Here is a 23,238-nt window from a genome sequence, read left to right on the forward strand (position 1 = left end):
TCTCCGCCACCTTATTCCCTATCTCCAGCGCATTACCGGTGTCAAGCCCCCCTCCACTTTATTCTAGGACGACCCTCCCGCCCCTTCTCATCTTATCCTTCTTTAAGCCCAAATCCATCACCAGAAACCTGTGTTGGGTTGAGAGGTTCCCACTCGGACTGACCTTACAATTCTTACACAACACCCTATACCCCTTCCTAAGCAGCAGAAAGTCAATCTGCGTCTTAGCTATTGCATTTCAAAAGGTGACCAAGTGATCCTCCTTCTTTGGAAAGCTCGAATTCACTACCACCATCCCAAAGGCCCTCATAAAGTCCAACAGAGCAACTCCCTCTTCATTTCTTTCCCCAAAACCATAACCCCCATGCACATCACCATAGCCTTCAGATAATACCCCAATGAGACCATTGAAATCCCCTGCTACAACAATTTTCTCAAAGCTAGGAACGCCTCTTACCACTTCATCCAAAACCTTCCAAAACCGCTTCTTCTCCTCACCGTCCAAGCCCACCTGAGGCGCATAAACACTACACACGTTTATAGTAAACCCCTCAATGACCAACTTAATCGTTATCAACCTATCGTTGACCCTCTTAACCTTCACTACTTGCCCTCTAGGTTCTTCATCTACTAAGATGTCTACTCCATTTCTACACCTCTCATTTTCCGAGTACCAAAGCTTGTAACCATCCACATCCCTAGCCTTAGACCCTACTCACTTGGTCTCCTGAACACACACAATATTAATTCTCCACTTTCTAAGAATCTTCACAAGCTCTATGGACTTACCCTGAAGGGTCCCTATGTTCCAAGACCTCACTCCTACCCTATCTATACTTGTAACACGTCTACCTCCACCACCCCTCACTCCATACTCTAACCCCGGCCTAACACCATACTTTGCCCCCAGTCCCAAACCAGTCCCCCCTCTTTCCCTACCCCTACCCCCACCAGCTCTCCCCTCTTCCCCCACCCTAACAACCGTCCCCAGCCCCAACATGACCCTACCCTATCATCAATGCCCAAAGCCACTACTAAAAAAACACAAATAAAGATAGAAACAAATCTAACAGCAGGAACCAAACAATGATAGAAACAAAATTAAATTAGGATAGAAACAAAACTAACCGCAGGAAATATTCCCAACATTGATGCTATTATATATTTATATGTTTGCACTGTTAGAAGACATTGCAGTTCAACCATCAAATGCAGACTACAGTGATATTCACAGAAAGGTTTGGACAATCACTTCAAATGAAAAAAATTCAGAATTTAAGTAACTTTACAGAAAGTGTCCTCATGAGTATAATCTTATGAAACCAATCCTTAGTCTTCAAAGGTGAGACTTTTGCGATTTTGCCAGCGACGATGAAATTCGACCAGCGGCAGAAGGCGACAACAGTGAACTAGAGTTCAGAAGTCGAGAAATAAAGAGAGGTTGTGAAATCGTGCTTTGGAAATTGAGAGGAATAGCGATAAATTTTTTTTAATTTGGATGAGAGAGATTAAATTATTTTTTAACAACTAATAAAATTAAAAAAAAAGTCAAAAATAATAATTAATTGTATAATTAAGTCAACTATTATGCCTACAGCCTACTAAGTAACATGCATTACTTTAAAAAAAACTTGAAAAGTTATGCTGCCAACAAAGGTCGACCTTTGGGCCACTAAAAATGCGCCTCTACCACTTGCACTAGATATCACTTTGGTATTGTGAGTGACAGGTTTATTATTTGAATATATCAGTGTGTATATATATACCTATATAGAGAGAGAGTTTCCGTCAAAATTTGCAGGTAACGTGACATCCTCACGGGCCCTAATAGATCCGCCCCTATATATATGTATACAAGTTTGTTATGTGTTGGTACACATATATACGTATGTATATGTATTTGTTATGTGTTTGTTCATACACACACACATTTATGCATATACAAATATGTATGACTGTTTCTATATACATATTTTATTTTTTATATGTTGTGTATTACAAATTAGAATGGGTATCAACGCATTCATGATACTCAGGTTTATTTTGACACACAATCTTCAATATTTGAATTTTAATATTCAATAACAATGAGAGATGTTAGAGAGGATAAAAGAGGGGTAAAATTTACACGCACCCGGTGTATACACCAAACTAGTTTTCTTTATCACGATTAAGTAAATTATTTGTTAATTTATCATGGTTAAGTTAACATGAACTCTAAATTCAAACATGTGTCATACATGTATTGGCTTGGTGTATACATCGGGAGGGAGTGAATCACTCCCTTTTCCTTTTTTAATCTCTAAATGTAACTGAAATAGAAACAAAATCTATTAGTCAATATTTATATCTTAGGATCTTAAATTCATTTAATCACTAACTGAAATTCATAAAATGAAATTATTGAAAGGGTAAAATTCAGAAATAGCATACTTATCCCCTTAATTATGAGTTTCATAGCAATAGTTTCATAATTACATAATATAGCAAGTTGTATTTTGTATTTTTGCAAACTGTTGCTACAAAAATACAAATATATATGATTTTTACTGTCCTTATGATCGATATGTATTTTGTATTTTTGCAAATTGTTGCTACAAAAATACAAATACATATGCTACAAAATGTAATTTGATAAAAGTGTTGTTATTTTTTTATAATTTAATATTTAACTATACGTAAAGTTTTGCCTTTTTATAAGACTTCTTTTACGGTGGGACAAAAATCAAGAACAGCCCATTTTACTCGGCCTCGTTCTCGAAAAGCCCAACCATTTGTATTGGACTAAGCCCAACCCGAGTCCAAAATCATCACCTCTTCTACTCCAATCAAAAACCCTATCAAAACCCCCAGTGTACATTGTTGCAGGAAGCACACATCTCTTAACCATGGCCATTGCCACTGGTTTCGCATTCTCATATCGTCCGCATTTTCCCCTATCTTACCACATGCGAAAGGTGCCTCCTTTGTTCTTGCAATTACGCGTGAAGACATACACACATCCATATTTATTCCTACTTTTTTTTTTACAGGTATTTATTAGCTGTGCCGCAGCAATGGAAGCCATTGAAGATATCGAAAGTGGCAAAGGTTGGTGAATTTCTGCTTTTATTGAAGTTTCCGTCTTTGCGGAAGAAAAAAAAAGTGAATATTTTAGTGGGAATTACAGAACCAGCAGAATGGAAGAGGTTCAATTCTAAGGAACTAGGAATTAGCAGCTCGATGATTGCTAAACCTGCAAAAATTGTTCTTAATGGTCTCAGAAGTAAAGGTACTCTATTTCACAGTTGATTATAGTTTGCTGGTTTTATGTTTTAGTTATCTTTTGTTTTGGACTAGACTAATACTTCTTTTAGCAATGGAAATTAACTGCCTTGTTTGCTATTGGGTGAACACACTGAATGGGACTAGTCATGTTACTCTGCTTTGTCCTTTGCTGCCATCAACATGAACAAATTACGTACGCTAACTTCATCCTTGATAATATAGCTAATTTTTTTCATGATTACATGGCACCTATTTGATTAGCCAGCTGCCACCTTCATTGAACTTTTCTCTCCCATGTAATTGTATTGTGGTGAAGAGAGTTTAAGATTTGCCTTAGAGTTCCTTAAGGTGGTGGTATTTATTCCTTATTTAAGATTACGAATCAGCGGTCATGCTTCTTTTAAGAGAAATGCAATGTATCTTGGTCTGCCACTTATTCCATGGCTTCTTATAATGTTACTTTTTTAATAAGCTGCTTTAGGTGATATATGTGACGGGATCGATTTCCACCTTTATTAAACACTTCCCTGTACCTACTTTACTGTGTTATGAAATGGATCATCTAATTCTCAAAATAGAGAGAGAAAGAAATGTATCATCTAACCCATGCATCCCTTCGGTTGGGTCAATCAACTAATTGCTCCTGTGGTTGAAGTATCTGACCCCTTTTCATTGCCAAGGTTATTGATGAGAGATGCCTAAGTCCTAACTCTGCCGGAGTAGTGATACCAAACAGTCCAAACAAGCCTCAAAACAGTCCCCAAAAATGCAACAACAACACAAGACAACAAGAACACAGAACGGCTACAAAGAACTAACGATTTGCAAGAGATAAATGGATAGATAGTGAGACATAATGTACTACACGTTATAGGCACTAAGATGTATATTAAACATTAAAACACAAACAACATGAATACAAGACACCTACACTCTTACGGAGACCTCAAGGGAATTGGAGCTCCCAAGCAACCACCGTTTCTAAGCAAGCTAACAACACGAGGATTCCACCTTGCCACAAGGATTCCACCTTGCAAGACACTCTCAAAGAGTATTCAAAATATATCATCAAAGTTCTAATGGACAAAATGACCTAAAGGTTCTACTTATAAGTTAGGGCAACACTTATTACAAAATGACCAAAAGGCCCTTAATGAGCCCTTACAAAGGGGCGGCCTTGGACTTGGCTTATTGGACGGCTTTGGAGTGTTGGGACTTGTTCTCTACACTTCAAAGCTTGTCCCTTGGATGGGCAGCCCCACAAGCTCGGGTCTTCACTCACGTCTCCTCGAGTGCTAAGATGCCTCTTTGACCTGTATCAAGTAGAACCCCCACTACCCGTATTCCAAAATGGGGAACTTTCTATTAGTCTCCGAAGGAAATGTCTATTCTTTAGACAAATTTTTTGAACATCCAAATTTTGAAACTCCTTTACAGTAATAACATGATGCACGGATCTTGGAGCAGCCGTGGAGCAAAAAAACTCATAGAGAAACTGCAACACCTGAGACCTAGAGTTTCACCTGATGACAGTTACCGAATATTTGACGTAATCTTTTCGCAAGGAAAAAATGATGTAATATTCCATGTCTTCTTATATGTAATTGCTTCGTGGACTTTCAATTCTTTTAAGATAGTTCTGAGCCCAATCAGCTAGAGCTGGTAATATATTGAAGCTTAGTGGATAACTGTCGTGGTATAACGTGCAGCTGATGATGGATAACTATTAGATATTGAGTTTCTGGTGAAATTTTTCTATTTACTTGACCAATTGTTATCTAATGCTTTAGTGGTATGGGATCAGTTATCGAATTCTTGATAATTATTTGATATGTGAGTATTCTCTTTTCCTGTGTCATCAGTACAATGTCTTCTCTGATTCTGATACCCTTTGAAATTTCTTTCCATTTGTCTTGTAGGATTTGAAGTTTACCTTGTGGGGGGCTGTGTTCGGGATCTTATTTTAAAACGAGCACCTAAAGATTTTGACATTATAACTACGGCTGAACTTAAAGAGGTTAGTCTTGGGTCCGGACTGTTTACTGGGTTGTCATCTTCAGATATTTCTGGTCATAAATAGATCAGTTGCATTGCATATATCATAGTTGCTTTTGATCAGTTTCCACGGTTGAAATAATTACCTTACCGTAGAATAGGAGACTTTAATGCCTACAAACCTACATCAACAACTTTAGTGTCCCTTCCTATTATCTGTTGTCCTCACTTTTTTTTTGTGAAGCTCATACACGTAATGTAGTTTATTTAATTAATTTGCCTACTATTATCTCCGGAACCATTTTCCCTTCTGTCACTTGGAGGGGAATCTTACATCAGCAGTTGGAGGGATTTAAACATACAAGTCCAGATGCATCACCTCATTTAACAAGGAATTTGTCTTGATGGTTCTCTGTTGGAATTTTTATGGAGAATTCAGCTGCTTGGAAAATTGTCTTGGGTACATTACAAAATAGAGACAATTTGAAGGCTTTGGTTTTATTACATTAACTTTTTTGTCGTCTAATGTGGGATTGTAACATCTCGCACCATTATGTATTATGTGAATTTCTACCTAATAAAAAATATTAGCTGACCTTTCTTTTCTTTCGGCACGGAATTGAAACATCACATGCTATTATAGTGTTTGAAGCTTTGTGTTTCTGTAGTTGATCTCGCAGAAGGATGCTGTTCAGATGTCTTATCCTTTAACTTTTTCCGTGCCGCGCCCATGTCGACATGTGTGTGGGTTGATCGATTTTGGGTACTTTTACTAGAATTAATATAGAAATTTGAGACAGATATAATTATTTCTGAAATGAGAATGGACGTTCGGCACGGAATTGACACATCACATGCTATTATAGTGTTGCCGAATCGACACATCACATGCTATTATAGTGTTTGAAGCTTTGTGTAGCTCTAGTTGATCTCGCAGAAGGATGTTGTTCAGATGTCTTATCCTAACTTTTTCCGTGCTGCACTCATGTTGACGTGTGTGGGTCGATCAATTTTGGGTACTTTGACTAGAATTGATATAGAAATTTGACAGATATAATCATTTCTGAAATGAGAACGGAAGTTAGGGTGAAATCATAATCTAGGCATTTTTTTTAATCGTTAGATAAATGTTTGTATTAAAAAGTCAGCAACCAAAAGGTGCTTTAAAGATATTTACCGGTCAACATCATTGCTATATGTGCAATGAACTCAAGAAGTCTATCATGACTTCTATATCATTTGTAATAGCTATTTAGACCCCCCAAAAAGAGTAAGTAGATGCATCACAGCATCGGTGTTTAATAATTTTACATATTCGAACTTGCTCTAAGAAATCCGTGCATTCATTTCCTTCCAAGTAGTCCACCATTATTTAGCCCAATTTTTTTAGCACTACTTTTAGACATTTAAATTATTTTTAGCCGAATCCCCGCACCCGTATTAATACGTAGTTCCGCTTCCCTGTATCTTAAAATTCAGATCATGAAGGATTCAACCTCTAGATCCGCACCCGCATCGAACACCTGCACCCGAGTCCAAGCAACTTAGGTCTTCGGTGTAATGTGATTAGTTCTGAATCTTGATGGAGAAGGTGCTAATTTGATTTCTCTGTTCAGTGCTTTATTTCCTTATAAAGCATGATCATGTTTTCTCATAATCTTCTTCGTGTGCCAAATTGGCTGTCACTTTCTGTATTACTCTAGATTTGGGTCCTTTGTGTACAAGAGTTTCTTCTTTGCTATCCTACTCTCATTGGCCTATTATCATCATTGTAATTGCAGGTGAGAAGAACATTTTCACGTTGTGAGATAGTTGGAAGGCGGTTCCCAATCTGCCATGTGCATGTTGATGATGAAGTTGTGGAGGTTTGCCATGATCTTTATCACCTTTACCCAATATAGGTGCAAAGATCATCTGCGCACTCAAAATTCATATTATTTTCTTATGAGGTGCATCTTATTTTTATTTATTAGGTTTCAAGCTTTCACACCTCAGGAATAAGGCCTGGGAGGGACTTGGGTTTATCTTTTGAGAAGCCAGTTGAATGTGATGAGGAGGACCACTTTCGATGGAGAAATTGTTTACGCAGAGATTTTACAATAAACGGGTTGCATATCTGATCCTAATTTCTCGACTTTGCGTCTATCAGTGTCCACATTGGCCAACCGCTTTCATTGATTTTGTGCTGTACTGATTTTGTTTGGTTTTCTATAAATAGTTTATGGGTTGGGGATGTTTCAGTACGCTGCCAAACTTTATCGAACAACTTCTGCAATTTACTATTGTCTACTCCGGTTGTAAATTAGCCTCTTTGTTTTTTGTCAGGTTGATGTTTGACCCGTACTCGAAACTCATCTATGATTACATGGGAGGAGTGGATGATATCAGGAAAGCTAAAGTGTGCATATTATCTTTAATGAGGTCTAATTGTTAGTTTGTTACCATAATATCCTCTCCATTCAACAACATTTGATTTGATCACTTGTGCTACAGGTACAAACAATCGGTCCTGCTAGTTTCTCATTTATAGAGGATTGTGGTGAGTTTTTTTTTCATTGTCTGTTCCTTAAATGAAGTTCGACTCTTAAAACAATAGACAGTTAAGTCCTCTATATCTGTTCGGGCACCTATTGGCTTTGCGTTTAATTGTTTCTCTGTATAACTATACACAAGAGTGCTTAAATTGACAACACTTTTTTTTTCTTATAAAGCAGCTTCTTTGCTCTATTATAATCTTCTATCTTATATTTGTCATGTAACAAGAATATATTTTTACCTTTGCAGCTCGAATCCTTCGTGCAATTAGAATTGCTGCCAGACTAGGATTTCGATTTGGAAGGGAGACAGCTCTTTCTATTAAAAACTTATCATCTTCAGTCCTGAGGCTTGATAGGGTACATGGAGAACATATCTTTCTCTCTCATAGTATGTGTGTGTATATCTGTATGTATTTATCTGTGTAATATGTATATGTATATGTATATCATATATATATATGTTTGTTTACCAACAAGAAAGCATTAAGACTGATTCAAAATGTTTTATTCGGTAATTTACCGGTTCCAAAAAAAAATCTTTTATTCGGCTTTGGGTTTTCAGGGAAGGCTCCTAATGGAAATGAATTACATGTTAGCCTATGGGTCTGCTGAGGCTTCACTAAGATTATTGTGGAAATTTGGTCTTCTGGAAATACTTCTACCAATTCAGGTTAATATATTCCGAGTCCTGTTTCACCCTATGGTCCATTAGATTACATTTCTAATATAGTTTAATTTGCAGGCAGCATATTTCGTCCGCCATGGTTTTAGAAGACGTGATAAGAGGTCTAACTTGCTTTTGGTAATTTTTTGTGTATATATCTTGCTCTGATGCAAGGTGTTTGATTGCTTCTTTTTGGATCCACCATAGATTCCTCCTGTCCTCTGTAAGGTACTTTAGGGGTGAAATATTTTCTCCCCTTAGAAAGTAGTACCTATTGACCTTTAGATGATGGAAACAACTATGTTTTCTTAGTCGGTTTGTAATTAACTTGGTGCTGATCTAATGGTTAATCATAAGGCTGTAGATCTCCCACTGGGACCATTTTTATGACAACCAAAGCTCTTGTAAATGCAAATAATGAGTTTAAGATCAACACTGAGTGAAGAAGCAACGACTTTTAAATTTAGCCAAGAGTTTTTCATGGTTGTTTCACAGAATGTGCTATAAAGGTTACATCATTTTGTTATTTCTTAAGAAAATAATACCAAATTCAGTGCATGTGTGTGCTTATAACATGCATGTGGTCCTGCTTATTTAATACTTCCCAGATGGCCTATATTACAATGAAGAAAATCATGGTTTCCCTGACGTCGTATTTGACCAGACCACCAATTACCAACATCCAATTGCAGATTTATTCTGGTTCCCGATCTTTTGTTGATGGACTATTTTAATACCATGAACATAATTTATTTATCTCTCCTCAAGTTTTGACATGTTAGCAAGTTTGCATATCTCATTTAATGAACCTATGTTATGTTGGTTTTGATTTGACGACCGAGAAGTCAAAACTATTATGATTAACTTGTTTTTGCTTTCCTTTGCAGTCTCTCTTTTCCAACCTCGATAAATTAGTGGCCCCTGATAGGCCATGCCACAGTAGCTTATGGTAAGATTTCATGCTCAGGCTCAACAAATAAAATGGTTTGCAAGTAGAGGACTGTTGAAACTTGAAAATGCCCTATAAAAATGGGATATCTAGGACAAATCAAATGCGTGTGTGTGTATCTGTGTAATCTTTTGACAGTCTCAAAAGAATCGAGAAGTGAATGTTCTATTTTTTTTTATTTTTTTTTAAAAGAAGTAAAATGTACATTGACATTTAAAGAGAGGATGTATCTCTTTCGCATTCTCCCAGAGTCCCAGTCAATTTGACTGGGCTTATTTACTGGTCCAAGTGTGCAAACGTTCCACATATGATAGAATGACTCATCCTCTGGTTCTCCAGTGTAATTCTTTCAATAGATCTCTGAGTCAGATAACTTCAGATGAACAATCTTTTTGGCAAGTAACTGAAAACATGGAAGTACAGATATTTTTTGTTAGGCATGTTAGTACGTTTACTTTAGTCCTATGCTTTCCAGGAGTCTTTTAGCCTTTTAGAGATTCTTATGCCAATAGAAAACCGAAAACAGAGAGAACTTCTAGTATTGTTTTTTTATTTTCATTTATTATATATGATGTTGGCCTGAGATAAGTTCAAATGGAGAAACATGGTCAGTGAGAATTCATATAGCCGCACCAAACGTTTGTTTAGAACTAAGGAGTAGTTGATGTTGTTGTAAATGAAAACGTGCAGGTGAACAATTCTATTACAAGAGAAATTTGTCACATTTCATGGCCTCATAATGAAGATTCTGTTATATGTTTGGAGCAGACTCATCTAGCTATACACCCACCCACCCCCTTATAAATGTCAATTGATTGGAGCACAGTCTGCATTTTTTCTTTGATAAGTCATTGCAACTGAAATCTGCATAGTCTAGATATGTTGCATGTATTCTGTCATTCATGATTTCTCGCTGAAGAATTAATAATTTTAAAAGAATGTGAAGTGTGAAGGGTGTATGTTTCCTGCATTAGATCGAGTGTTACTGGCTTATCTTCTATAAACATGCCAAAAAAGGTTCTAGAACACATTTATCTCAGTTTGTTCCCAAAAATGTAGATGCGGAATTCTTTTTTTCAAACTTAGTGTGCATTAAAATTCTAAGAAGCTAATTTCTTTGTTGGATCAATTAACCAAAGATTGTCTGAATTTTATATGTTCTAGGGTCACAATTTTGGCTTTCCATAATGCACTCTCAGATCAACCGAGGGACCCTTTGGTGGTTGCTGCATTTAGCCTTGGTGTTCATAACGGAGGTGATTTGTCAGAAGCTTTAAGTATAGCCAAAAGGATTTCTGCACAACATAATGGAAGCTTTCATGAGTTGGAGTCTCGGGATCTGAGCTTGGCAGCTTTAAAAGAGGAAGTTGTGGAACTGGCAACTTCAGTGCAAAGGGCACTGACTACTATGACAGATGAGTATTTTGTCTCACGAGCTATGTCCAACTATCCTAAAGCGCCATACTCGGACCTAGTAAGCTGATTTCCCTTATTTTCTTTTCATTTTAGACTTTTGCTATTCGTCGTGACTAATCCTTTCTGTCCCCTCTTGGTCGTTTGGCCTTCGGTTTCATTCTCTCTTTATATTGTTGCATAGAACAAAAGAAAGTTGATACTCGTGTGCTAAAGAAAGAGGCAAGTTAATCTCTCCATTTTCATTATTTGGCAGGTATTTATTCCATTAGCACTGTATTTAAAGGCATGCAACGTTTGCCAATGCGTTAGAATGGGAAAAGAGAAGGGATTTGTAGCTAAGAAAGGTAACAAGATAGACTATGAGTTGTTAGCTTCAGGTAGCCTTCAGGAAGTCCGACATGTCTTTGCAAGGGTAGTCTTTGATACCATATATCCACTAAACATCGGCGAGGATGATACTTAAATTTTTGTGAACGTAAATTCGTGTATTTTTGCCAATAGGATGTAGCCAGGAAAATTGATAGGCGTAGGAATAGTTTGTTCCAATAAAAACAGTTGTACTATTTGCTTTGGTAAAATATTGTGTATGATCATGTATTTGCTGGTGTTTGTTACAAATTTCATATTGAATGGAAAAGAGATGTAATCTCCTCAGTATAAATTTGACATATTATTGTAAATTCAAAGATAAAAATTGGTTTTGCAGACTTGAGTGATACTTGAAACCCAATAATACTGAGGATGATTCATCCCCCAAAATATGTCTAACTACAGACCTTACAAGAAATTCAAAACTAATACTACCATATATCAGGCTTCAAAACTTTGAATTGAAAGAATTTCCAGTTCCCTTCTAGCTCTACCACTGAACTAGAAGAAAATATGATGTAATCATCAATGTTTTCTTCACTTCTGGGCAGCAGGAGGAGCACCACCAGTGGTTGGCCTGCAAGATGAGGAACATACACATCAGTTTAAAATATTGTAAGTATACTATAAGAGCATCTCTTACATGATTCAGCAATAGCAAATAAAAGGTAAAGACGAAGACACTTACAGTCCAACAAAAACTTTGAAAGAATCATAGATGCCCCATTGTGCTCCAGTGAGTGTTCCAATCATGAATATACGAAGGGGAAGGCCACGAGTACAGAGACTCCATAGTCCTAGCTTATTCACAGCCTGCAAAAGCGAACAAGTCTATTGTTAAGACTGAGAATGAAACCGAATATTAGAGCAAAGGATGCAATTTCAATGTTTACTCACATCGCCAACAGTTGCCCCCTTGGCATTGTTTAGGAAAGAAACTAGGTTATCAGCAGGGTGTGACACAACAGCACAAAGAATACCAGCCAAATATCCACCGGCAAAGCTCACACCAAGCTGCATAGTACTGCTGCATTGGTCTTTTGGTGTTGGAATGACATGTTTATAGAGTTGTTCCACTATGTTTTCAAATGATGCGAACTTCATCATAGTGTCTGTAAAATAGCCAGAGTGAGTAAATCTAGCCAGTGTGAGAAATGTCATGGTATGATTATGAACACAAGTTCAGCTACTTTTAGTTTTTGAATCTCCGTAAATACTACCATGTAAAATGAGACGGAGGGAACTATAGAAACTGAATGACACCTTTGGAAAGGTTTCCGAGTTTATAGTAAAACAGAGTATCCAAATGAAAAATCAGAAGAAAAACATAAGCTTACATGGAATTTGTCGTCCCCAGAGAGGTACAATCCCCTTGTAAAGCCTGTAACACAAAAATTCAAATCCCAAAGTTTCATCAGCATTCAAGAAACCCCCCCACCCAATAAACACATTAACAAACAAACTCATTCAACTTAAAAATAGGCATTACCCAGCAACTCCTTCAGCCTTGACAATCTTGGGAAGTCCATCAGACAATCCTCTAGCAAAACCAGGCTGAGTTTGGACGCGAACTTTGACAGCCTCGAATGGACAGAGGGCAACATCAGCAATAACTTCAGCAGAAGCAGAACCAGCAAGGTAAATCAAAGTCTTGTACTTGACAGCATTCTCAGGGCCAGCAAGGTCTGAATAGTACTTCTTGAAATATTCATAGAATCCATATTTGCATGCTCCTTGTGCACTGTAACCAAGTAGAGTAGGTGCCCAACCCTTAAAGAGTCCTCTAACGCCTTGCTCCTTTAGTAAAACTCCGAAACCGGAGGAAATGCTCTTGTATTTTGCAGGATCAATCTGATAAATCAAACATTACAATCATAAGGACATTAAAACGATTCTATGCAGAGACATGAAACGAAAGATTATAGAGGAATGATTGATTAAGGTTAGATTAAAAAAATAACACAAAAAAAAGAGTCTAATTAACACGAACAATATTGTTATGCAAGTCTAAAGCATCGTCTTTTCATGATTGTTATCTCAATATTAACCTTAAGAGTTTATGTTATGTATAATTAATGATCAACATAATTTAAAAAAATTTACTGCACTAACCTGCAATTCAACAGGTTATTGCAACTAGTTATTAGTAACTCAATTTGAATTTGTTTGTCTTATTTTCCATCTTTATACTCCCCGTCCCAAATTGAGATGGCACATTGATTAAAAAAATAATTAATAACATGATTAGTTTATCATAATACCAGTATAAAATGATGTTTACATTTTAATTTGAAGAAAAAATAATTAATGCAAAGGGTAAACCATGAAAATTTATTTGTCTCTTCTTGATTAATGAAAAAAGACAAGTAAAATGAGAAATCAAATTAGAAAATTTGGGACGGGTAATTTGAGACGGAGGGAGTACATTCTAAAAGAATGTCTTTCCTTTTCTGGCAACTCTAATTTAACGTTTCGCATGACATGTTTAAATGACATTATGATACATTCATATCTTTAGCTTAACGCCGCAACATTCAAAAGTTTGTTTGCTTTATTAAACTTGGTATAAATCAAAATCAGATAAATAAACGGAGGGAGTGTATATTTTTCAGGTTACACATATTGTGGTTAGTCAACATAATCCAATAGTATAACAATGATTTACATCATCATACCACAAACCATAAATTTTAATGTTACTAATACTTATAGGTTAAACAATATACCTGCATGTTGCACTTGACAAGATCAAGAGGTGTAACAGCCGTATGTGTAAGACCACAACTCAGAATACCACCAACGGTGCTGGCAGCGTAAAACGCCGGCGAGTACATTTCTACCTTATAACCTGAACCTTCCTTTGGTGCAGGAATCAAGAAAGATCTCTCCGTCATCTGTGATGATGACGAAGAAATGGATGGCTGAGATGAGCCATCCATAGCAGTAGTGACATTCTTGGATGAACTAGCTGATGTTGTACTGTAAAGAAAACTTGGGATTAAAGATTTTCTATCTGAAAATCCCATTTTGCAGTAATTGTTTGAGGGAAAATAAGTTAGGAATTAGAGAAACTCTCCAAGGAAGAAGGAGAGAATTGAAGATGGCTACGTTATGTGAAAGCTGTTTGATCAATTTATTGGCTTTCTTATATATGTGTGGCTTTTAATTTGGACTAATTTATAAATCAAATAAGCGTGGCGGCCTTGGCTCTTATTTATTGGTATTTGGTAAGGTGCCTCATCAATTGGTATGCGTTGAATGTTATTTTATGCATTGACCTTTTCTTACTTTTCTTTAAAATAAAGACATGGTCTGAAAGATCAGTGGCGGAGCCACATGCAAAGACCCTCTTCATCAGAAAATTATACTATTTTTATATGGTCAAAAATATTTTTATGTATGTATTATAGATATTGAACCCCCTTCGCCTAATTCATATATTTACTTCTGAACCCCCTTAAAGAAAAATCTGACTACGCCACTTACAACAGAGATATATTTGGCTTCTATTTGTGTTGTCCATGTCCATGCTTTCTCATGGTAAAGGCAACTTTCTTTTTCTTTTTTGCTATATATATGTTCAAATCCTTTTCCAATAATTTTGTGTTTTTATTCTTTTGACAGAATGAAATACGTAAGAAACAAGGCAGGAGATGCGTGCGTCAAATAACATATTGACACATGCTGTGATGATTGAGGTTTTAGGACAATTGGGAAGTCACTGATTACGTAATTGTAGGAACGCATGCTAATTGCTTCCCTTGTGATAATTAAATGCCTTAATTAATTACTCGTCTTTACTTATTATTGTTTCCCTTTTTTTGAGGTTAACTTGCATGAATTTTAATTAATATTTTAAAGTATATAAAATTATATTTCAAATTTAATATTTAGATAATCAAAAACTATACGAAAAATATTATAAATTACACTCCTCATATCAAAATGATTAAAAGATATATCTTAAAATATTAATATAAAATTTATGTAGTTGACCGCAAAAAATAAAATATTAACAAGTAAAACTTTAAACTTTTCCACTTTCTAAAAGGTATGGGCAGAGCCATTTTGACCAACCACTAATAACCTTTCAAGGCTTCGAAACTTCTTTTCTTCTTCGCTCAGATTCGGTCCTAAATTCCTAACTTGGGTACTGATTCCGACACTGTTGACAATTGCGTGTTCCAACTTTGTGCCTGTTTAATTTTTCATTTTGTTTTACTACCTGATTTCTATACTAAAAATAAAAATAGTTGTTTCAAAATTACTTAGTTAAGTACTCCCTACATTTCATTTTATTCGTTTCAAATTTTTACTTTGATGTCCTATTTTTTTTATCTAGACAAGATAATTTTTTTTTTTCATTATACCCTTAGTATAATTGATTACTCCTTATTATTAGTATTCTTGAAAAATATTGTAAAGATGAGTATCATTAAAAATACACCATTAAAAATATAAATGGTGCTTTGATATTAGTCATCCATCAATATTGAAACTAACAATAAGACACAATTAAGAGGGACAAAATGATAAAGTTACATTACCAATCATTGTTTTCTTAATAGTTGTGTCATCTCAATTTGGGACGGGTAAAATGAGACGGAGGAAGTATATTTTTCATTCTATTCTTAATATTAAACAATGATAAAAATTATAAAGTAATAATAGTCAAATTTAACGTTCCGAACATGATTAATAAATTTAATTTAATAAAAAATATTTATAATTAAAATTTAACAAATGTAGAAATCAACAAAGGCCAAGTAAAATAAAACGGAGAAAGAAGTTTGATAGTTTGAGTGTTTCCACTCATACAACTCTAATAGATTTTGCTACTGAATTACTATTTTAACATGCAGCTTGTCCGTTACTTTCTCCGTTTTAAAAAAGATGATCTAGTTTGACATGATATGGAGTTTAAGAAAATAAAGAAGAATTTTGAATCTTGTGGTGTTAAATTAAAGATATGTCAAATGTATCAAAATGTCCTTCAATCTTGTGGTCTTAAACATATTACGTGGAAAGTTAAAATTTAAAAGTTGCTAAAAAGAGAAAGAAACGAAGTGAGTATAATTCTGCTCTTACTTCTTTGTTGCCAAATATTGAAGGAACTATCAAAATCTTGATTCCACCAAAAATAAAAAATAAAAAGAATTTATTTTCTTTGCACTTAGGCTCTGTTCTCGCAATTATGCCTTATGATGGGATCGACGACCCGAATTCATCAATAATAGAGATGCAATTTCCAGGGGCGCTACCCCATTTTCCATTGCCATTTTTCATTCCCTGCACGCTGGCTTTCAATTTCAAAAAGAATGATTTATTGTGATTCGATACGGAGTTTAAGAAGTTAAAAGAAGATTTTTGAATCTTGTAATCTTAAATTAAAATTGTGTTAATTATATCAAAATATCTTTTAATTTTATGGCCTTAAACACGCTACGTAAAAAAGTTGAAATTAAAGTATTGTAAAAAAAAAAAAAGAAAACGATCATTTTTTCTGAATCAGATTAAAAGCAAAAGTATGTTCATACTTTTTCAAACAAAGAAAGTACATAAATTTTCTTTCAGAAAACTTAAAAGATTTAATGCCTAAATTCACGAAAAAAAATTAAACTATTTAACTTAAAAAAAACGAAAAATATCAGGTAAAACATAACAGAGGGAGTAACATTTTTAAGAATAGTCCTTTACCCACCAAAAATAATTTCTCACACCCTATAAATTGATTTCCCAATGATTTTTATTTTTTGAAGGGTAGTTAGTAATGCTTGTTCCCTCGTTTTTGCCTCCAAAACTTTCAAACTCAACTCTCCTTCACTTTCCCTTCAAATCCACTTCCGTGTTTGCTTTCTTCTCTTCATCAACAACTCCTTCTTCTTTTACTCACTTACTCAAACAATGCAAATCTTGTATCAAAGCCAAACTCGTTGTCGCCGGGGCCTTTTCACCTTCAGCAACGACGTGGTTATCCCAGGTTGTTTTCTACTGGAACAACCTTATAAAGCGCAGCGTTATTCTCCGATGTAATGGTAGTGCATTGGTGCTGTTTCGGGAGATGTTGAGACTTGATTGGAACCCAGATGGCTACACCTACCCTTATGTACTCAAGGCATGTGGGGAGCTTCGGTATCTGTTTTGTGGTGAATCGGTTCATGGAATGATTTTAGTGTCTGGGTTGGAGTCGAATGTGTTTGTGTGTAATGGGTTGATTGCTATGTATGGGAAGTGTGGGGTGTTGGGTTATGCACGCCAGATGTTTGATGAAACGGTTGTGAGAGGGATCGGGGATGTTGTTACGTGGAATTCGATGGCGGCGGGTTATGTACAGAAGGATGAGTATAAGAAGGTTTTGGAGTTGTTTGATTCGATGGTGTCGTTTAATTGTTTTGAGCTGCGTCCTGATGCTGTTAGTTTAGTTAATGTGCTTCCAGCTTGTGGGTGTTTGGGGGATTGGAGACGAGGGAAGCAGCTTCAGGGTTATGCGATTCGGAGGTGTTTGCATGAGGATGTTTTTGTAGGAAATGCAATTGTGGATATGTATGCAAAATGCACGCGTTTGGATGATGCTAATAAGGTTTTTGGGTTAATGGAGGTGAAAGATGTGGTTTCTTGGAATGCGTTGGTAACTGGGTATTCTCAAATTGGACGATTTGATGAGGCTTTGGGACTGTTTGAGAGGATGAGGGAAGAGGAGATTGAATTGAATGTTGTAACGTGGAGTGCTGTGATTTCGGGGTATGCACAGAGGGATTTAGGTTATGAAGTGCTCAATATCTTTAAGGAGATGATGCTTTCTGGGGCAGAGCCAAATGTCATCACTCTTGTTTCTGTGCTTTCAGGTTGTGCTTCTATTGGAGCGCTGCGTCAAGGGAAGGAAACTCATTGCTATGCCATTAAACGAATGATGAGTTTGGAAGGCAGCAATGCTGAGGAGGATATCATGGTGATTAATGCTCTGATTGACATGTATGCAAAGTGCAAGGAGATGAAAATTGCTCAGGCCATGTTTGATGTTATTGATTGGAGAGATAGGAATGTTGTCACATGGACAGTCATGATTGGTGGATATGCCCAGCATGGCGATGCCAATGATGCTTTAGAACTATTTTCGGCCATGCTGAAGGATGAGTACTCTGTAATCCCAAATGCATATACTATAGCTTGTGCTCTGGTGGCTTGTTCCCGTCTGTCTAGTCTTAGGATTGGTAGGCAAATTCATGCATATGTGTTGCGGCAAGGGTATGAACCTACAATGGTCTTTGTGGCTAACTGTCTCATTGACATGTATGCCAAATCTGGAGATGTTGATGCAGCTAGACTTGTGTTTGATAACATGAGCCAGAGGAATACTGTCTCATGGACATCCTTGATGACTGGGTATGGAATGCATGGTCGTGGGGAGGAGGCTCTCCAAGTGTTTAACATGATGAGAGGAGCAGCTCTGCCCATAGATGGTGTAACTTTTCTTGTTGTGTTATATGCTTGTAGCCACTCTGGAATGGTTGACCAGGGTATGAATTACTTCAAAAACATGAAGGGAGATTTTGGAGTTGTTCCTGCGGCTGAACACTATGCCTGTGTGATCGATATTTTGGGTCGTGCTGGTCGACTGAATGAAGCTATGAAGCTCATTGAAGACATGCCAATGGAACCAACCTCAGTAGTATGGGTTGCACTGCTTAGTGCTTGTAGAGTCCATAAAAACGTGGATCTTGCAGAGCATGCTGCTGCAAAGCTTACAGAACTGGAATCTGAGAATGATGGGACTTATACACTTCTTTCAAATATATATGCTAATGCCAAACGTTGGAAAGATGTGGCCCGGGTTAGATCTCTTATGAAACATTCTGGCATAAGGAAGAGACCTGGATGTAGTTGGGTTCAAGGAAAGAAGGAGACTGTTACATTCTTTGTCGGGGACAGATCTCATCCAATGTCTGAAAAGATATATGATCTCATAGAAGACCTGATTCACCGTATCAAAGCAATGGGCTATATTCCAGAGACAAGTTTTGCGCTTCATGATGTAGATGATGAGGAGAAAGGTGATCTTCTTATTGAGCATAGTGAAAAGCTGGCCCTTGCTTATGGCATTCTCACGACAACTCCTGGAGTGCCTATTAGAATAACCAAGAACCTGCGAGTTTGTGGAGATTGTCATACTGCAATGACATACATGTCCAAAATCATTGAGCATGAAATTATAGTGAGGGACTCAAGTCGCTTCCATCATATCAAGAATGGATCTTGCTCTTGTAGAGGGTTTTGGTAGAAAGTTGCTTTTGGAACATTTGGAATTTTGGATAGTATACAAGAAAAAAAAAATCTTGGAAATGAAGTACAAGTTCATAAACAAATCATTGGACTGTGAGATTTGGAATACTTCTGCTTTCCAGAAGAGTGACACAGTGAGTGCAGCAACATGGAAGCAAGAGTACAAAAATGGGGCATTTTCTTTTTAATGGTACTCCCTTTTCATTAAGGTAAGCTAATTATATTGTTTCTGTATCCTAAAAGTTCTTCTTTAATGCACAGGAAGCACCAACAACTAGTCCTGCAGATTGGGTTTTAAACGTATCATTCAGAAGAATCCTTCTGCAATTGAGGTCTAGAATTGCAGCTTTATATTCTATTTCTTCCAGCGTACCACAACTGCATGTGCTGGAAATCTACAATGCGAAGAAGGTAACGTAAAGAAGCTTTAAGATACTGCCTAATAAAGTTAAAAGTAATTCGTGTTTGTGCTCTCTTTTTTACAATGTTTCCTCTGCCAACTTTGTGGATATACAATTATACATGGATATCAGGTTCACTCCCTGATGTTATAACGTCGGGGAAGACATCAGAATTAGCTATTCTTATTGGGAACACTTAATTAACGCATGTGATGATGGAATTACCAAAATGAAATGGTTAATTAGAATACTTTTGAGATACTAGCAGGACATTGTATAAGAAAGGAGAAAAATTTTCTTTTCTCAAACTTACTGTCAAATAAATTTTACCTTTAGGCAAGTGATCTTTTAATGCATCAAGCACCATCATTGCAGACCAATGCATGTATAAAGCTGTATTCATGTGCATCTATACACAGAACATATTACCTTATTACACTCAACTCTTGTCTCAAACAGTACATTATTTGATTTGTTGTTTCAGGTGTACAATAGTATCTGTATGTTATATATTAACAAGACTTTGTCAAAACCCGTTAATTATGGATGTTGTTCAGAATGAATCTCTTGCAGAAATACCTTAACCTTGGTTGTCATCCGTACTTTGTGCGAGAGAACTATCCTCCTCACTTTGGGTACAACTTTTTGATGAAATGGTACGAACGGAGAGCCCTTTCCAAACACACCGAAGGCGCACCTAGATCTATGCGTTTTCAACATTTTTATCAAGAAAACCCCGAAAACATCATTTATTGGATAGATCCCTCCCTTTGCATCATTTCAAGCTAAGTTGCTCGGACTCTTCAAAAATGTCTACGGGTGCATGTCGGATCCTCCAAAAATAGTGTACTTCTGAAGGATCCGACACGGGTGCGGCAACATTTTTGGAGAGTCTGAGCAACTTAGATTTCAAGAAAAAAACTGTGTCATATTATTACCAATGCTTTATCAAAATCTGTTGGTTAATGGATGTTTTTCAGAGTCAATCTTTTCCATAAATGACTTACCTTGGTTATCACCCTCACTTTGACAAGAGAAATCATCACTTTGGTATTTACTGAATGTGGATTCTAACATGTTTTATGATGCATTAGGCTAATCTGAATGTATTTCTTCATTTAATGCCTGTTATTTAACGAACCCTGTGACTTGGTAATCCCTAAGTTGCTGCTGCCTTTTTCTCTGAGTCCTTTCTTTTGCACCAGTTCTTCAGTCCCTTCAGCTTGAGCATTGACGAGCTACATACTTTGGAAACATAAGGTGCATTTCGGCACCACTCCATATTGGATAGATACATAGAGTAACACGATTTGGGATGAAAGACCAAACTCAAGATGAGCATGAATAATCAAATTACTCAAGGGGTAAATGTGAAAATGTGGAGCATGATCTTGGATGGGCTGCTTAGCAGCTTCATTGTCAGGTGCTGATTGACATGGATGAGGAGCTATTATGTAGTTTTGGGTAGATATTTATTTGTAGTATTGCAACCTCTTACAACATTCTCTAATAAAGTACTTTCCTAGGAAGCTAGATAGAGGTTAAGACAACCTCAACCATTTGACCTAAAACAGACAGTGACCACCCTAATGTAATCTCGATTAGAACAGAAACTGAAGACGCTCACTTTAAGCTTTATGTCACACGTTGGTTCTCTATCATTAGTTATTATTTTCTGTTAATTTGCATTTGTCCCAGTAGTTACTTATCCAGAAAAAAGATGCACTTATTCTAATAGTTTGACAAGATATGGAAGTGCATCTTTGTGACATATATTAGATCACTCCAATAGTTTGACAAAGATCATTGTTGTCCTTTGCTTCTAGGGGAACTTGACATCTTTGGAAGTGTACACAATCCTTCCAAATACAGTCTAATTAGACCATGCACATGCCAAGATTGAATTAAAAAAAAATCAGATGTTGTTAGCTTCAAGTGTTCTAGAGATGTTCTAATATCGATCTCACGCACCACGGAGGGTTGTAATAGGATGAATAAGATTCCTCCATGGTCCCTTTAATGTGTCTTACGCTATCGAAATCAGGATTAGTTGGGGTTCAATCATGTATTCTCACTAAAGCAATTACCAGAGACTGAAGAACAAATCCAAATGCTCTTTGTTTAACTGATTACTATATTAAGCACAGCACTAATTATTATACTATTCATCTTAATTACCAAGGCAAATTAACAAACTATACATTGTAAACTTTTTAGGCTTGAGAAAATAATTGAATATTCTAGATGTAGTGGGTAAACAGGACCACTATTTGAAGCAACTGAAGGAAAAAATATAAAGTATAATCGGTTTTCCCAATAACGGAATTTAGTGGTGAGAGATTGGAGACCTCTGGTTATTCAATTGTCAGTTTCTAGTTGTTGTTTCCAATTTTTGTTCGGCTATGATTTTGAAATAATAAAATCAATCCACATATATATTTTTCTTTATAAACAGAGTCAGCAATGACAAAACCACTTAATAGCAAAGACAATAATCATATAAAATAATGTATATTTACCTTATACAGTCAAATCTCTTCTGTACAGTGATAGTGTTTGTCTGAAAATTTCATCGCTATTATGGAGAGGTATTGTTATAAATATATACTGGTATTTGATATTTAGATCTCATTTAGTTGTTATAAATAAAAATATACAAAAATAGAAAAAATAAACGCAAACATTAGTAGTCTTTTCCTTGTGAAGTTATAAAATAATGAATGTGCACCATTTTAATAAAATTATTTCCTTTAAATTAGATATTTGTACTTGAAATTTTTGAGTACATGAATTAATGATGACTACCATAGATATTTTGATATTTTATTTTGTACATATTATATTTTTCACAAAATTTTAATATATAATATCCGAGTGTGTTGTTATAGAAAGGTGCTATAATAAACTTCATTGTTATTAATTAGGAGTGTACATAGGTCGGGTTGGTTCGGTTTTTATTAAAAAAAACTCAAACCAATCATGTCGGTTTATTAAAACTATAAACCAAATCAAGCCAACATAAAATTGTTTTTTTCAGTTTAGGTTTTAGTCGATTTTTTTTGAATTTTTCAAATTTTTTCGGTTTTTTCTTTATAATATTTAGTTTTTACAATTATATTGTGATTGAAGACTAGATCAAATATGTTTTCACTCATGTGCTAATGAAAAATCATAATTATGAAAAAATGAGGAGCGAAAAACTCTCTTGAAACTAAAAAGTGAGATGAAGAGTGAAAAGTTTAGGTTTTAAGTTTATATTGGGTATTGAATCATTTAATTAGCAATTAATGGACAAATATTACAATTTAAAGGCCCAAATCTAAATATATATCTACGTCTACTTTCAAATTATTGAAAATT

At 35.8% G+C, this 23,238-nt stretch overlaps 5 protein-coding genes across 7 annotated transcripts in view; 3 read left to right on the forward strand and 2 right to left on the reverse strand.

Annotated features, from left to right (window-relative positions):
• Positions 1–238: 238 nt before the first annotated feature.
• Positions 239–1,000, reverse strand: LOC107864970 (craniofacial development protein 2-like). The gene is made up of 2 exons (XM_047408696.1): positions 816–1,000; positions 239–656 (listed from the first exon to the last, which is right to left on the reverse strand). Exons 1-2 carry the CDS (start codon positions 998–1,000, stop codon positions 239–241), a joined length of 603 nt encoding a protein of 200 aa, XP_047264652.1.
• Positions 1,001–2,798: 1,798 nt separating this feature from the next.
• Positions 2,799–11,496, forward strand: LOC107862861 (poly(A) polymerase I). 2 transcript variants are annotated; one of them, XM_016708562.2, is made up of 14 exons: positions 2,800–2,957; positions 3,033–3,090; positions 3,170–3,271; positions 5,187–5,284; positions 7,044–7,127; positions 7,236–7,369; positions 7,588–7,660; positions 7,756–7,801; positions 8,047–8,156; positions 8,362–8,469; positions 8,542–8,601; positions 9,351–9,412; positions 10,577–10,886; positions 11,082–11,496. In XM_016708562.2, the coding sequence occupies exons 1-14, from the start codon at positions 2,889–2,891 to the stop codon at positions 11,289–11,291; spliced, it is 1,524 nt and encodes a 507-aa protein (XP_016564048.1). In that variant the 5' UTR covers positions 2,800–2,888; the 3' UTR covers positions 11,292–11,496. The 2 variants fall into 2 exon arrangements, with proteins under 2 accessions (XP_047265527.1, XP_016564048.1); XM_047409571.1 differs by lacking the exon at positions 11,082–11,496 and having other exon boundaries at positions 2,799–2,957; positions 10,612–10,750.
• Positions 11,454–14,464, reverse strand: LOC107862862 (mitochondrial phosphate carrier protein 3, mitochondrial-like). The gene is made up of 6 exons (XM_016708563.2): positions 13,924–14,464; positions 12,687–13,048; positions 12,535–12,578; positions 12,095–12,309; positions 11,886–12,010; positions 11,454–11,774 (listed from the first exon to the last, which is right to left on the reverse strand). Exons 1-6 carry the CDS (start codon positions 14,221–14,223, stop codon positions 11,735–11,737), a joined length of 1,086 nt encoding a protein of 361 aa, XP_016564049.1. The 5' UTR covers positions 14,224–14,464; the 3' UTR covers positions 11,454–11,734.
• Positions 14,465–16,730: 2,266 nt separating this feature from the next.
• LOC107862859 (pentatricopeptide repeat-containing protein At5g16860) lies at positions 16,731–19,475 on the forward strand. The gene has a single exon (XM_016708560.2). It carries the CDS (start codon positions 16,968–16,970, stop codon positions 19,473–19,475), a length of 2,508 nt encoding a protein of 835 aa, XP_016564046.1. The 5' UTR covers positions 16,731–16,967.
• Positions 19,476–19,524: 49 nt separating this feature from the next.
• Positions 19,525–23,238, forward strand: part of LOC107862860 (potassium transporter 25) — a 9,347-nt gene continuing 5,633 nt past the window's right edge. For both annotated transcript variants that reach the window (XM_047409572.1, XM_047409573.1), the window contains exons 1-2: positions 19,525–19,667; positions 19,739–19,888. In XM_047409572.1, coding sequence (XP_047265528.1) covers positions 19,626–19,667; positions 19,739–19,888 — 192 coding nt within the window. In that variant the 5' untranslated portion in view covers positions 19,525–19,625. The remainder of the gene's footprint in view (positions 19,668–19,738; positions 19,889–23,238) is intronic.

Source organism: Capsicum annuum, chromosome 3 (genome assembly GCF_002878395.1).
Source record: "Capsicum annuum cultivar UCD-10X-F1 chromosome 3, UCD10Xv1.1, whole genome shotgun sequence".
Lineage (NCBI taxonomy): Eukaryota > Viridiplantae > Streptophyta > Magnoliopsida > Solanales > Solanaceae > Capsicum > Capsicum annuum.

Excerpts from the sequence above, each read along its gene's own strand:
- LOC107862861 (XM_016708562.2), top strand. The coding sequence starts at position 2,889 with ATGGCCATTGCCACTGGTTTCGCATTCTCATATCGTCCGCATTTTCCC. Across the intron at positions 7,370-7,587 it reads AGAGATTTTACAATAAACGG|GTTGATGTTTGACCCGTACT; the intron begins GTTGCATATCTG and ends GTTTTTTGTCAG. Across the intron at positions 8,157-8,361 it reads CAGTCCTGAGGCTTGATAGG|GGAAGGCTCCTAATGGAAAT; the intron begins GTACATGGAGAA and ends TTGGGTTTTCAG.
- LOC107862859 (XM_016708560.2), top strand. The coding sequence starts at position 16,968 with ATGCTTGTTCCCTCGTTTTTGCCTCCAAAACTTTCAAACTCAACTCTC.
- LOC107864970 (XM_047408696.1), bottom strand. The coding sequence starts at position 1,000 with ATGTTGGGGCTGGGGACGGTTGTTAGGGTGGGGGAAGAGGGGAGAGCT. Across the intron at positions 657-815 it reads ATAGATAGGGTAGGAGTGAG|GTGTAGAAATGGAGTAGACA; the intron begins GTCTTGGAACAT and ends GGAAAATGAGAG.
- LOC107862862 (XM_016708563.2), bottom strand. The coding sequence starts at position 14,223 with ATGGGATTTTCAGATAGAAAATCTTTAATCCCAAGTTTTCTTTACAGT. Across the intron at positions 12,011-12,094 it reads AGGGGGCAACTGTTGGCGAT|GCTGTGAATAAGCTAGGACT; the intron begins GTGAGTAAACAT and ends TCGCTTTTGCAG. Across the intron at positions 11,775-11,885 it reads TTCAAAGTTTTTGTTGGACT|GCCAACCACTGGTGGTGCTC; the intron begins GTAAGTGTCTTC and ends CTCATCTTGCAG.